Source organism: Vigna umbellata, chromosome 6 (genome assembly GCF_029865625.1).
Source record: "Vigna umbellata cultivar VRB3 chromosome 6, Vumbellata_1.0, whole genome shotgun sequence".
NCBI lineage: Eukaryota > Viridiplantae > Streptophyta > Magnoliopsida > Fabales > Fabaceae > Vigna > Vigna umbellata.
The window spans coordinates 9,047,179-9,061,840 of NC_142170.1; the positions used below are offsets into that span (position 1 = coordinate 9,047,179).

At 31.9% G+C, this 14,662-nt stretch overlaps 2 protein-coding genes across 4 annotated transcripts; both read left to right on the top strand.

The window, feature by feature from the left end:
- Positions 1 to 766: 766 nt before the first annotated feature.
- LOC124822429 (uncharacterized) lies at positions 767 to 8,142 on the top strand. Of its 3 annotated transcripts, none has more exons than XM_088092698.1 (14): positions 767 to 962; positions 1,233 to 1,379; positions 1,475 to 1,608; positions 1,989 to 2,027; positions 2,112 to 2,204; positions 2,324 to 2,440; positions 3,142 to 3,237; positions 4,211 to 4,324; positions 4,999 to 5,046; positions 5,338 to 5,385; positions 5,770 to 5,920; positions 6,783 to 6,948; positions 7,173 to 7,242; positions 7,721 to 8,142. In XM_088092698.1, the coding sequence occupies exons 2-14, from the start codon at positions 1,301 to 1,303 to the stop codon at positions 7,976 to 7,978; spliced, it is 1,413 nt and encodes a 470-aa protein (XP_087948824.1). In that variant the 5' UTR covers positions 767 to 962; positions 1,233 to 1,300; the 3' UTR covers positions 7,979 to 8,142. The 3 variants fall into 3 exon arrangements, with proteins under 3 accessions (XP_087948824.1, XP_047150386.1, XP_047150395.1); XM_047294430.2 differs by having other exon boundaries at positions 768 to 962; positions 4,999 to 5,052; XM_047294439.2 differs by lacking the exon at positions 767 to 962 and having other exon boundaries at positions 1,239 to 1,379; positions 1,459 to 1,608; positions 4,999 to 5,052.
- Positions 8,143 to 8,786: 644 nt separating this feature from the next.
- CYCP2;1 (cyclin p2;1) lies at positions 8,787 to 10,207 on the top strand. Its single transcript, XM_047294451.2, has 2 exons — positions 8,787 to 9,325; positions 9,682 to 10,207. Exons 1-2 carry the CDS (start codon positions 8,901 to 8,903, stop codon positions 9,956 to 9,958), a joined length of 702 nt encoding a protein of 233 aa, XP_047150407.1. The 5' UTR covers positions 8,787 to 8,900; the 3' UTR covers positions 9,959 to 10,207.
- The last annotated feature ends 4,455 nt before the right edge of the window (positions 10,208 to 14,662 follow it).

The following is a 14,662-nucleotide window of genomic DNA, read 5'->3' on the forward strand; positions in this document are numbered from 1 at the left end:
TTTTTTTATTTAATAATTGCTTAATCCTAGTTAATAAACCCAACGAAAAACACGGTAAAAGCAGAAAAAACATGAGGAGAGTGAGAAGGGTTTAGGTGGACTAGTCCACGTCACCTAATTATTGAGTTTGGTTAATTATTGAGTTTGGTTCAGAGCTATATATAGACTTAATTTAAAATAAATAAATAAATAAAGAAAAAAAATAGCATTGAATAAATCTTATCTATATATTCTTTTTCACTTCTTCCGTTTTTGATTACATAATTTTATATATACATAATATTTTACACAAAAAGCATTAAAATGTGTGTTTTTAATTGGACCATATAATATTCACATTTAAAAAACTGAGTATCCATTCGTATCTTCGGCAAAATCTTTTTATTATACTATTTTATTTTCTATATACTCAATAAAATATAGATAATATAATAGTAAATATTCAATTACATATAATATATCGGTATTAAAATTTATTTAAAAACTAATTAATAAATTTAATAATTTATTTTTTATCCGTTTTTAGTATAAAAGCTTATACTATCATCTAATTAAAATAATTATAGATATATGTTAAAGTAACTGTTGTTAGAGATATACAAAATAATTTACACGCCTAATATGTTTGAATTAAATTCCAAGACATATGGGATACTTTTTAAATTATATTATAATAAAAAATGAACATTTAAAAGTATAATAAGACAAAATTTCACATAAAAGTTATTGTACGTTAAGGAATGATTAGGACCAACTTAAAATTCTACAGGTTATTACCAAACTTCAAAATAGTGCAACACGGGTCTTCTCCCCGGTTCAAATACACGCGTTCAGTTCGTCCTTCGCAATCTAAACCCTTTTTCCGCCATGTGAGATAGCGAGCGACACAGCCACGGAAGTAATCACACAAACACATCAATTCATCCTTCAATTAACGCCTCCTTTCGATTCGATTTGATTCGGTACGGCTCCCTACTTCTTTGGATCGACATTTACATGCTCAATTCATTCTTCGATTAGCTGAAAAATTGTTTGCATTTCCGATTTCTGAAGTTTTACAATGTAGCTAGTGCATGAATCGTGGTAGAGCTTTTGTTAATTTAGACTGTGCTTTGTGTCGCTTGCTGTGTTGATCTCTTTAATTAGTTCAGTTAGGATTTGGTAAAGTACATAAATAAAGTAGTTACTTAGTTAATTAATTAATTAATTTTCAAATTTCTGCATGTTGACAGATTATTAGGGGAATTGGAGGAGGGGGTGCAGGTACAAGAGCGTAGTTGTTTGTGTTTTCATTTCATCTATGTTTGGAGGTGTTGCCAATCCTTCTAATAGTACACACTTACGCAAGTCTGGGAGTAGACCAGTTGTTTATGATCTCGGTAACTTTAATTATAAGTCCCTTAATTTTTAAGTTTTTTCCTTGTATTGGATTGGTGATTAAGTCCACATAACTTCTAGTTTGTTCTGTTCTTAGATGAACACGAAGTGGAGAATGGCGTCGAGGAAGGTTTATTGCATCCGGTGGAGGCAGACGATTCGAAGGGTAGCGTGACAGCTGTGGGTGCTGCTACAATGATGCCATCACCCGCCTTGTTGTGGAGATCCAAGGTTCTTACATTGCTTTGCCTTTTAGAAAGTGTTCGGAACTTTGTTTTGGTTTTTAATTAATAATTTATGATGTATTTAATGCTGTCATTTTAATGAATGCAAAAATTGTTTGACTTAATGATGGAATGTAATGTTTCTTTCATTATGTTTGATTCTTTCTGGGAGAAAAATGTAGTAAATGACATCATTTATTTGAGTACAGAATGACATAATGAGCTGCAATGTGACTTCTTTACATTTATTTGGTTTCTAATTTTCCTTTTACTTTCTTTCTTGTCCTAGCCGTGTGTCCTCCTACTGTTTTACTTCTTTACATTTTATTTTTCTTTTATTTTTCCTTTTACTTTCTTTCTTCAATAATGCAATTGAGATGACTCTAGGTGCTATTGTTCCTCATTTGGGCCTTCATCTGTTGTAAGGTCAGTGGTATTTGTCTCTGCTATGTTTCTACTGAACTTCTGTTGTAGTTTCCACAATCTTATTTGCCGTGTTGGAAATTGTAGATTGGATGGGATTCTGTAATGATAATGAGTGCAGACAAGCGGGATTTGTTCCTTTATGAAGCATTTTTGTATTTTAACCCTCTTCTTCTGGCGGTTAGTCCCCCTCCTCCCCCTACACACTGTCTCGGTCTGACACTCTGTGGATGCATGGATTCACCCCTTTGCATTCACATTTGTTGTATGATGTGTTTTATCTCTTTGTTATATTTCAGGCTTTGATGATTTGGCTGTGGGGAATCAACTTATGGTTTTTTGCTCAAGGCGGAGTCAATTATGCAAAAATATTTGATCTTGATCAAAATCATCTGACCCATAGAGAAATATGGAAGGTATCAACTCACCACTTTGACCTATGTCTTGTTTCAGATTCAAGGAGAATAAAATTGGCAGTGTCATGACTTGTTGGGAACAATGGTAGAGCAACTATCTCTATTCCAATATTTGGTTTGCTCGAGAATGTACTTGTATGCCAGTTTTTTTCATTCAGTTTTCATGTTTAGTACTTGAAATAAGCATTGAGTGGAATCGCGAGTATTTTTTATTTTTTTTATCAACAAATATTAATTGTTAGTTTTGTTACTGGGGAAGTTGTTAGTTTTGAATCGCAAGTATACTTTATATGTTTATAACTAGTAAAATTAAATAAGGAAAGGAAAGAAAAAAATTAACACTTCCAGTTTGCAAAGAATGACAATTTTGAAGGGTGGGAATGGGGTTTCCTGTGGAATAAAGGTGCATATGTTAATCATTGTTTCATATTTTTGCCAACTAAGGAGCGGCCATTTCTGTGTACTAATTACGCTTTAAATAATTTTTTTTTTACTACTCTATGGTCTTTACGTTAGTCTGGTTGGTTTTCCCTTCAATTATTGTAATTATATCTAAATTGGGACATCTCCCTGGCTTTGTTGTCATCCATTTCTCTAATATTTCATTTTTCTGTTTTTACACCAACTCTTCGTTTCCTTTGTCAATAATTACTCTTGAATGATTGACTGAAGTCTTTTTCTTTTCCTATTTGATTTTGCAGTGTGCTACATGGATGACAATTATTGTTCCAACTAGTATGACAGCATACATTTATCTTTATTCTCATGGAGAAGTCTCCTATGCTGCATCACAACCAGTGTAATAGATGCATCCACTCATTAGTTATTATTTTTGTTTGCTTGGATATCATGTTTTTGGAATTTAGTTCAGTTAGGTAACACTTAAGTTTGGGGAAATAATTTTTCAAAAGCTTCCTCATAAATCCTGCAAAATAAGCAAGCATAGGCAATTGTTTCTTTAAGATAAGCTGAACCAAACGCACTTTATATTGGTAATTTGTTTCTTGAAAGTGTTTTATTTGCTTGCAGTTTTTTTATGCCTTTGATCAAACAAAAAGTTTATGATGAACCAATCTAATGAAAGCTGCACATTGCCTGCAAAATATCTGTAGCAAATGAGTACTGATCATGTTATTGGGAGGTAGTTTCAATCATTTATTAATAAGGTAATATTATCAGACTGGATGAGAAACCTAGTTTAGTGAAGAGAGTGAGAAACAAAAGGTTATTATGTAGCACAGGTGTTGTGTGATCCATGTACCCAACCTTGTATAATGGAATGAAGCTTTACTGTTATTGTATTCATTAGATTTGGACATAAAAAGATCTACTTCAACTGGGATAGTGTTTATTGTTAATCATGGTGTTAATAGCTCTATTATATCTATTTCTTTTTCTTGTGGTGGTGGTAAGGAAGGGAAAAATACTGTGTAATTATATCGGATGTTTTTATTTAAATACCTTCAAAATGGTTAGTTAGCATATTTCTTTGTTTAAATTCAGTGTTGGTTGGTTGGTAATTTATGTTTGTTTGAATCATCCAAACTGCTCGGTCTGAAAAAGTACACTCAGTTTCAATCATATGTTAATAAAAAGCATACTCTGTATTCAGTAACTCAGTAAACTCCAGTCAATCATCATATAGAAAATAACTTATAAATGAATTTTTTTATTTGTTGCAATATAAATGGACATTTAATTCTATTTTGTGCTTCCTTTTTTTTTATCTTGTTGGATTTTATTTTTTAAATTTTCTCATGTATTCTGCAGGTGCTCTTATATGCTGCCGCAATATTGGTTTTGATATTCCCCTTTGATATTTTTTACTTTTCATCTAGATATTTCTTCTTAAAGACACTTGGGAGAATAATTTTCCCATTACAGGCAAGTTCACTCTCATTTGTATTGTGTAAATTCTTACAGTATTACTCTTCAAATAGTAGAAAATTCTAGCATTTGGCTTATATTTATATATGCATGAGTGGGCAGGATATATAAACCTTCAACATAGATTGTTAGACTCATTATATTCACTTGCTTCTCTGCATTCAGTTTTCATGAAAGTTACACAAGTACTCGTACAACTCCCCCTGTCATTTGGTGGCCATAAAAAACATGCTATTAATGTTAAAGCCTTAGATTACATACTCACATGCTCTTCCAAGTGTAATGAAGTGACTAGAAAAAAGCTAGCAATCATTGGTAATAAGTCATTCAAAACACAATTTATAACCTTCTTATCACAGCCTTTGTCTCGATAGGTGGTGCATCCATCTAGATATACTACTATGTGCATGCACACAAGTAAAACCCCCAAAGAGGCTTCATGATGAACTTTCCTTCAAGAAATGTGATAACTGTTGCGATGTTTAACTTTGATGAATAGAAGAAAATTATTCTTGTTCTTTATTTACTGAGATTTCGTAAGTTTGATGTTTGAGCCAAAACCTTGCTCATGGCTCTACTTTGTACCTTATGAATTGATGCTTTTAGCATAGTGTTGGAACTTGGAACTATGCTTGAATATGATCTAACTGTTTTCTGTTTTATTAAAACAGGCAATATCGTTTGCAGATTTTTTCTTGGCTGATATCTTAACTTCCATGGTAAAGGTGTGCTTCCTTTTCAATTTTATATTTCTATTAGAAAAGCCTTTGTCCTTCTCTTCCTTGTAAATCTTTAACGTTAGGTTTTGCGTCTAGTCTATTTCATTTAGAGATTTGGAGCTATATGCTTTTGCGTGTATTTACTTATTTTTATTTTTATGGATACAGTGGTCTAACACTGACTTAACCTGAGAGTTTAGAATTGACATAATCTGTTGATCTAAATTTTAGTATCTAGTAATGTATAATTATATTATTTTGATTATGGTTGTAAATTGTAAATTTTTGCAGGTGTTTTCTGATTTGGAGCGTTCAGTATGTAGAATGATCCATCGACAGGTTTGATTCTGATAAATTGCTTCTAATATCTTCTATTATTGGTTTGAGAATTTATATTTTTCATTTTATTTTAGCAACTTCAATATCCCATTCTGACTATTACAGAACTTGATAAAGTTCACGGGTATGATGAATTCCTTTTATTGAGATGGAACAAGTTTACTTGATTTCATTCAAAATATTTTCTAGAACTAAATCAGTTTCATTTGATTTTGTAATATTGAGATTTGGAACTTGATTTCAACTTTTATGGTACTCACTGTTCTCTGTTCCAGTGGAGCTTATTTTTAATGAATAGACTTTTTGGACCTATATATTTAGTTTTTGCTTGCTGTGGATGCTTCATTTCTCAGCAAATGATTGCACTTTTTAATATTTTTGTAGGTTGCCACAATTGCTTGGTTGGAAGCTGATTCTGTTTGTGGCAGCCACTCTGTCGCAATCCCTTTGGTTCTTGTTTTGCCTTATCTTTTCCGCCTAAACCAATGCCTCCGTCAGTACAAAGATACTGGAGAGAAAACTAGTCTTCTGAATGGTAAGAATTCTTTGTTTTTAGAACATATTTTAATCATTATCTGAACTTAGCAAGTTTCTGTAATATAGAACTTCTTTTTCCTGTTTGGTATTTTATCACAAACTTACGTTTGTGTCAATGGTCAAAATTGTATCAGACATAATTTAATATACAGGGAATGTACATTGATTTTTTTATGCTTTGCTTCCATGTGTTTAAGACCCATTTCATATTACCAATATTATTTAGTGACTTAAATGCAATGTCAGTATGTCAACTTTCATAAGCATATTTTTTGAAATTATGTTTAGCACGTGAAATAGTTTTTCCACCGTACTTTAAAGTCTTCAAGCTTGCTTCTTTTGAATCCAATATGATGCATGGATTCTCATAATTGATTATAGGTTGTTACGTGTAACATAATATAAAATGGGACATTTTTGCTGAGTTTTCATGATGAAATTGGATATAGATTTTCTTATGATTTTTGGAAATTGTTCTATTCTTGTCAAAAAAAGGAACAGAAGGAAACATAAAATATTCATGTCAAGGACTAAACTCTCTGTATTTTGCTTCTCTTTATGCTGCTGGTAAGATGAAATTTTAACACTTCTCGTCCTTACATGATCATATTTTATGATTCAATTTTCGTGACTTTATATGATATTATGCGACTGCATAAAAAATTTGAGAAGACGTGTTCAATTTTTTTCTGATTTGTTTATAATCATTATGCTGTTTGTATGTTATCTGCTGCTGGCTTTATATATTTTTGCACTGAAGATTGAATTCTTTAATTATTAATGAACAACTTATCATGTTTTTCAAACAGATGGTTTTATTTTCTTGAACTGATCTTAATTTCTTTTGGTTATGGTTTCAGCCTTGAAATATTCGACTGCAGTGCCTGTGATTTTTCTCTCTGCCCTTAAATATCATGTCTTCCCTGATAAGTGGACAAACTTTTATAGGCCTCTCTGGCTTCTGTCAGGGGTTGTGAACTCGTCATACTCCTTCTACTGGGATGTAAATCGAGATTGGGACCTAGGGTATGCCAGTGTTTGTCGTATTATGCACTTTTAATAGTGTCTTGAGTTATGCTCCTCACTGTAGAGATGTAGATTATACTGCCAGTAATGTTTTTATATCTTAGCCAAACACCTTAAGAAATAGAAGAAATTATTATTTTTTAGAAGTGAGGCTAGTAGTTTTTTGGATTTGACGAGTGTTGTTTAACTTGCTATGATCTAATTTTTACTTTCTCTTTTCACAGTGGCTTCACTCGAATATTCAAGTTTAACAAGCCACATCTGTTCTCTCATATGTTACACGGAAGGAGATGGGTAAGTCTTGTTGTATGAGAATAGCTTCAGTTCAGCAGTACTTTTTCCCTTAGAATTTATCGTTATATTGCTTTTTCAAGGTAAACAGTGGGGTAGCGGAGTTACACCAAAATGATTTTAAAGAGATCAAAATATTAACATTTATGGGACTCGGGGCTTTCAAGAAAAAAATATTGTTTATGAAGGCCAAGTATGTATTACAAAGCACGAAATACGAAGATAAAAATGATTTTGCAATTATAAAATTTTAAATAGGCCACGGAATCCTCAATTCACAATAAGCCACCCGTTCTTGTATGAAAAATCAATTCAACCACTAATGATAACTCTTCGTATGCGTATAATCTTATTAATGTGATTCTAGCCAGTTTACTGAAATTATGTAAACCCATATGGTAAAAAAAAGAAAGTAACAGGGGACAACTGAAACAAAGGACAGATTGTTTTCTCAATGTGCTGAAGTGGTTTACATATACAGGTATACTTTTGGGTGATTGGAAGCAATTTGATTTTGCGTTGCACGTGGACATATAAGCTGTCTGCCCATCTTCGTCATAATTACCTCACGGTGTTCATAATTGCTGCTTTGGAGATTTTCCGCCGCTTCCAGTGGATCTTCTTCCGTGTTGAAAATGAGTGGAACAAGCTGAATTCCAAATCACACTCGCATCTCTCAGCCAAAGAAATCCCAAACGATGAAGAGAACTTACTTCATTCCATTGACTACAGTGTATAGGCTAGATAGAGTATGATGCCTAATACTTTGGCAGTATCATACAAGATATATTTCAAATATTTTGACGATAGGGGATCTCCATTCCTTACGACCACTGGCTTGGCTACCCCTGGTATTAAAATGTCATTCTTTGTTAACCAAAAATGAAAAACAGTTCATTCTTACTGTGCTCCAGCAATATCTTATTCCATGCTACAACGCTTTTATCATGTATTGCAATACTTCTGGTTGATAGCATCGTTGTTTTTATGGGCCCGTAGCACCCCCAATATGTTGGGTGTTCATAAGAGTGAAAAGAAAATGTGATCTCGTAAAACAATCCTTAAATATATAATAGTATTATTACTGTTCTCTCTGGGTTAAAAGATGGCTGCATCACGGATCCTTAACCTACTCTACAAGCCAACACTAGAAAAAAATGATTTTGCCCATGCCTTTTGGCCAGTAGCTATCATTTAACTATTATGAAGTAGTTGAATTAACATTATTTAGTCACTGCTTCGACGTTTATGCTTCTAAAAGTTCCTGCAAAGGGGCCTAGTATTTTGCAGTGTACGAAGATAGACCTCCAGTTTTGTTTTCACACGAACCAAGCGAGTAAAGTTTATGTTGCCAGGCTGTATTCTCGTGCATGGCTTGTTTTTATCCTCTGACAGCCCAAGGGTGGGGTGGGGTCCCTCGATAAAGAATATTAGTGGCTCGAGATTTACAAGGTAAAGGATGCTAAACTTTCAATCGCAATCCTAATATTTGGTTTGTGGTAGAGCCACACACGTCAGGTATACAGTCTGACTGGTTTCCCCTAATTGGATAACGAACAGGTTTGCAACTAACGGCCCCTTAAGTCTTTAACCACTCAAATAGTAGCCATGGGCATCTGTAATATAAGAACCTCTGGTGAAACCTCCAAGAGATGGCCTAAATGTTAACAGCAGGTGAATACAGCAGCAACCACGGTCGGCAGCTGCTGCCGGAAACAAGCTTGTCCGAGCTGAACTTGCCCAGAGTTCTCTTTGTCCTGTCTTCCATGTTAGAGAAGCTGGTAGCTCGGAATGAAAAGCTTGTGGATGTCCTGAACCAGCAGCTAGATGGTCTGACCTGTGGCTCAGTAAGACTTGGTAACAGCTTGAATACTTTTCATGGCGTAAGAGCACCAAGCATAAGCATACCTAAGTACTTGGAGAGGATATACAAGTACACTAACTGTAGCCCCTCCTGTTTTGTGGTTGGCTATGTGTACATAGACAGGCTCACACATAGACACCCCGATTCCCTTGTCACATCCTTGAATGTACACAGGCTGCTAGTTACCAGTGTCATGGTCGCTTCCAAGATGCTGGATGATGAGTGAGTCCCTGCTCCATTTCTCCCTGTTCACATTTACTTACGATATGATTTCATGCAACGTTTGCGTTTCTTCATATTGTGAGAAATTACAGATAAGCGCTGCCGAAATTGCGATTCCAGACAGTCTTTTAAATTAAAACATTAATTTTATGGATTTTACTTAGGATGTGGTGTTTTGCAAACAGCTGAAAAAAAGTGAAGATGAGTTTTAGTTTAACGAATCTGACTTGTCTGGTTATATAGTTTAATAGCTTACACTTTCATGAACCCTTGAATTAGACAATAGACAATAGCTTTATTGTCTTTATTCCGGTTGTCTATTATTTTACCTTATTCTTTGCTTTTGTGAGTTGTAGACATTACAACAACGCCGTTTATGCTCGAGTGGGAGGAGTGAGCAATGCTGAATTGAACAAGCTTGAGTTAGAGCTACTGTTTCTGTTGGATTTTAGAGTTGTTGTAAGCTCTGGTGTATTTGAGAGCTACTGCTTTCACTTAGAAAAAGAGATGGCTGTGAATGGCACAGGCATGAAGATTGAAAGGGCATTGACACCAAAGGCTATGGAAGACCTTGAGGCTGAAATATCCGTTGAAGATAAACAAAGCCCTTCCCCACCTCAAATTGTACACTGACATCATCGCTCGTTGTTTCTGGTCAATTTTGGGTCCCATACCCTTCTTTGTCCTTCCCTTCATCTTCACACCCTCCCACTAATTGGATCATTCATGGCCCAATTTCGTTTTTTTCTATCTCATGTCCATGTCAAAGCTTCTCGTACCTTTTGCCTCCTGCAAAAGAAAAAATAACAGTACCATATCAGTCATACCAACTGTATCAATTTGGCTTTCACCACAAAATACAGTTATCTTACTTTTTCTCTCTTTTTCATTTCTAAACAAAGCTTGTTCTTCTTCATAGAGAAATGTTAGCATAAGATTCTTAATTAAAATTTATGAACTCCTTAATGGAAACAATCCTTGTATAGTGATACTTACTTTCTATAATTTCAATTTCACAGTTTTTAATAATAAAGAAGTTGCTTTGTAAAGGGTATGATGTTAACAATCTCCTGATCGAAAAATTTGAATGTTCAGCACATTTTGACAGAGTTGAAACCTAATTTGTATGTGATCAAATTAGGAAGTTCTGACATGTTGTTCTAATGTTTTTACTATCGGATTTCTTTTAATCAGTTAACTAAGATGTTGAATGGTTGAAAAAGAGATCTTGAAGTTGAATTTGAGTTGACTCAGAATTTCAAATATCAAATTAATTTATCACTTGAACGAGAATTAAACTAAAATTATTTGGTCATATACTATAAATTATAATAGATAATTTGAAGAGTGCAACTATTACTCTATCAATTAGACATATAAAGGTAATTTGATTATTTTAAATATAATGTAATTTAGGTGGGGTTCAACTTAATAAGAAAATTCAAACTGACCCGACCCGCTTCGAATTAAAAAAGTGAAAACTAATTTCATATTTCATTCTATATTATTCATTATAAATTTAAAATATTTGTTTATTTAAAAACTTTTATTTAATGCATCTTTAATTACACTATAGTTATATATATTTAAAAATATTTACTTATTATAAAATTTAAAATTTATTTTATGTAGTGTACAAACTAAAATACTATTTACCTTAATAGTACAATAATGTAAATAACTATTTTATTTATACATTCACTAAATAAGACAATAAGTGAAAATTTCCATCCCATAGTGGATTTGCGCCTAATAAATGAAAGGAAAAAAATTATCTTATTTTAAAAACAAGTTAATTTTTTTGTTATATTATAAGTTTTCATGTGTCTCGAACCTATTAAAAGAAAAAGTGTTATGTGAAGTAGAAAGCTTTTATTTTTGTCTTATTTGGTCTTATTAACTCATTATTGTCAAAAAGTTATTTTGTTTTGTATGCTTGACCTTCAAAATAAATGTGACGAAATTTAAAGACAAATTTAAACAGTTTCCGGTTGCGTTTCACTCACATACTCTTGTGTCTTTTTTTTTAATCATAAAATATATTATATTTTTTTTAATAGCGGCAATTCATACAATTTATAAAAGAGAGTGTTTTTTACCACTACACGAATATAATATAGGGATAAAACTAATATATTTGTATCTTCAATGGCTTAATTACCTACTTAGTCCCCATGTTAGGAGGTAATTTTCTGTTTAGTACCCGGTTTTAAAAATGTAGGCATTTGGTACCTATGTTTTGAAATTTGTATCAATTCAATCCTATCCAGTTAACGGCGTTATAATTGATGCGAGAAATTAAGGACGTTAACGAAGATGCATTCAAACATTTGATAGCTATTCCACCCAGGCTATCATTAACGTCCTTAATTTCTCGCATCAATTATAACGCCGTTAACTGGATAGGATTGAATTGATACAAATTTCAAAACATAGGTACCAAATGCCTACATTTTTAAAACCGGGTACTAAACAGAAAATTACCTCCTAAGATGGGGATTAAGTAGGTAATTAAGCCTCAAATAATCTTATCTTTTATATACTTTTAGTTTTGTACCAGTTAGATTAAAGTTTCAATAAATAATAACTCAATCAAAATTTTGGGGAGGGCAACTTTTTTAAAATCCATCCTCACTGGTATAGTCAAAATTCATTCTCTTAAAACTGTTATTATTATTTTTTTCATTTGAAGATACTTTTTTTTATTGGGTTATTTTTATTTAAGAAGTAGAAATAGTTGTTATACTTACATAAAACTATATAAAACAATTCATGTTTAAAAGATAGCTATAAGTACAATGAAAATCAATGAGTTTCACGTGTTATCAAATAATTAAAAAAAAAGTATGCACACACTTCTCAAATAATTTTAGAAATTAATTTTGAAATCAACATTACAAAAATTCTTAAGAGTGTGTTCACTTGGAGTAGATGATTTGGGGAGAGTTAGTGGATGAAAGTGGATTGTTTGTGAAAATTAGTGTAAAATTTGACTGATGTGACAGATAAAAGAAATTATTTAATTGATAGAAATCGAAGATTATCAAAATACCTTTAGTTATAAAAGTAATATAAAATAATAATTGTTAATGTTATATATAATTGTAAAAATGTTTATAAGTAGAAAAAAATAAAAATTAATTTTAAAATGTAAAAAATGATAATTTAGTAAATTGAAATAATAATAATAATAGTAATTATTATTATTAATATTATTTTTATTTTTATTTTTATTATTATTAATATTTATATTAATATTATTGTTATTATTATTTTTTAGTTTATCCTCTATAAATTCATTACATGTGCAAGTGCAACTTTATGAGGGTAAAAATGAGAATGAATGATACATCCTGCAAATCTGCACAAACGAGGAAATATGAGAAAAATCGTTTTTCCCACAAATTTGCGCTTCCAGTCGCTCACAGATCATTTAAAGTAAACATACAATTCGTCCAAAATCCATCTTCTATAATCAACTACAATAGTATCTTCCATCAAAGTTAACTGAGCGTATCTTCCCGTAAAAATGTAGTTAGTTGATGGAATCAAAATCACTTAATTAATTTCATGTTTTCAAATTGGGTTAAATATGTTTTTAGTCCCTAAACTATTGGCCGTTTCTGGTTTTCGTCCCTGTTTCAAAGTAAGGTACAATTTGGTCCTCATTCTTTTCGAAACATTCGTTTTAGTCCTCGAAAACTAAACACTGTTTAAAAATTTGGTCCTTATTTAGCAACAAATGAGGACTAAAACCAAAATTCCGAGGACTAAAACGAACGTTTCGAAAAGAATGATGACCAAATTGTACCTTATTTTGAAAGAGGGACGAAAACCAGAAACGGTCAATAGTTTAGGGACTAAAAACATATTTAACCCTTTCAAATTTTTATATATTTTTAATTAAATATTAAATATGTTTTCTTAATTAATTATTTAAATTTTTTATATTTTATTAATTAAATATTCGAAAATTTGTATATGTTTTAACAATATATATCATTTAATTTTTGTATTAATAAAATAATCTGATTGTTATTTTATTTGAAATTAAATATATTTTAATTTATTAAATCAAAATAATAATGTCTATTCATTTTTTAAGTGGCACAATAAAATGGAGTCAAACTTTAATATAAACAAATTCTAATTTCACTTATAAATTTAGAAATTAAAAATATTTCAACTCTTTTATTTATTTGTTTTCAAATATTAAAAATATAATAATACAGTATTATATATAACATCCTAAAAATATAGCTGGAAACTATAAAGACCTGAAAAATAGAGTGTTATAGAGCATATTGGTGTATTAGAATAATGAGATAGATTATTTTACTTTAAAATAATCTTACAATATAAATTTTATTTTTATAAACTCACTTCTCATTATTCTAAGAACACTTCATCTCTTTAGAACTCTATTCCTCAAAGTTCTTTGACTTCTCTCTACAAATTCTCTCTGCTGAGTTATCTGTTCAACGATCAGGAGGTGCCTAGGCAATCCTGGCGTTGAGGGCTTCGTTTTGGACCGATCAATTTCGTGTTCTTCAGCTGGTAAGTGGTTTTCATTTCTGTCCGTTCTTCTCTGGACTGTGAACATGCACTATTTCAGCTTTGCATGTGGTTAACAATTCTTCCTTCCATTTCTAGCTCAATTTAGGTTCTAAGTGTTGTTTTCTATCACCAATTGGTGAGTTGTAGGTTTCTGTTGAGTTTCCTTGCAGTGCAAGGTACGGTTGGAGCGTTTCTGTGTTCGGGGCTGTTTATCTCTGAGGTAAGGGAAGCTAGGTTGTGTTTCAGTTATAAATTGGTACTATATGTAGTAAATTCTGTGTTAAAATGTTGTGTGGTTAAAATTCCAGCTTGTGAGTGTATTTTCTTGAAATGTTAAATTGTGGAAATTTTGGAATGATATTGATGCACTGGTTTGGATGAATCTAAGTGCTGTGATTCTGCAAATTAGAAGTGGTTACTGCATATAATCTATTATGGTGTTGATGAAGTAAAGTGTGAGGTGATTTGAGTGTGTTTAGTGTGTTTTAGAGGAAGTGAGGTAGTGAATTTGAGTAGTAATGGTCAAAGACTGTTAGGGACTGTTGGGGTAGTGTAGATAGGTTATATGTGACTGGTTTGAGTCAACAAAATGATCAAGAACAGGTTCAAAGTGGTAGAATTGATTTTGAGTCTCTAAGTTGATGAATTTGAGGTTTTAAAGTATAGTTTGGTGCATAAACACTTTAGATTGGGGTTAGGAATGTGTAGAATCATTTAGTCTAGTCCAATTAAGTATATATATCGTATTAGGATTGTTAGAAGTTGGCAAAATTGAGTGGA

Excerpts from the sequence above, each read along its gene's own strand:
- LOC124822429 (XM_047294430.2), top strand. The coding sequence starts at position 1,301 with ATGTTTGGAGGTGTTGCCAATCCTTCTAATAGTACACACTTACGCAAG. Across the intron at positions 5,386-5,769 it reads GTAGAATGATCCATCGACAG|GTTGCCACAATTGCTTGGTT; the intron begins GTTTGATTCTGA and ends ATATTTTTGTAG. Across the intron at positions 6,949-7,172 it reads AATCGAGATTGGGACCTAGG|TGGCTTCACTCGAATATTCA; the intron begins GTATGCCAGTGT and ends CTCTTTTCACAG.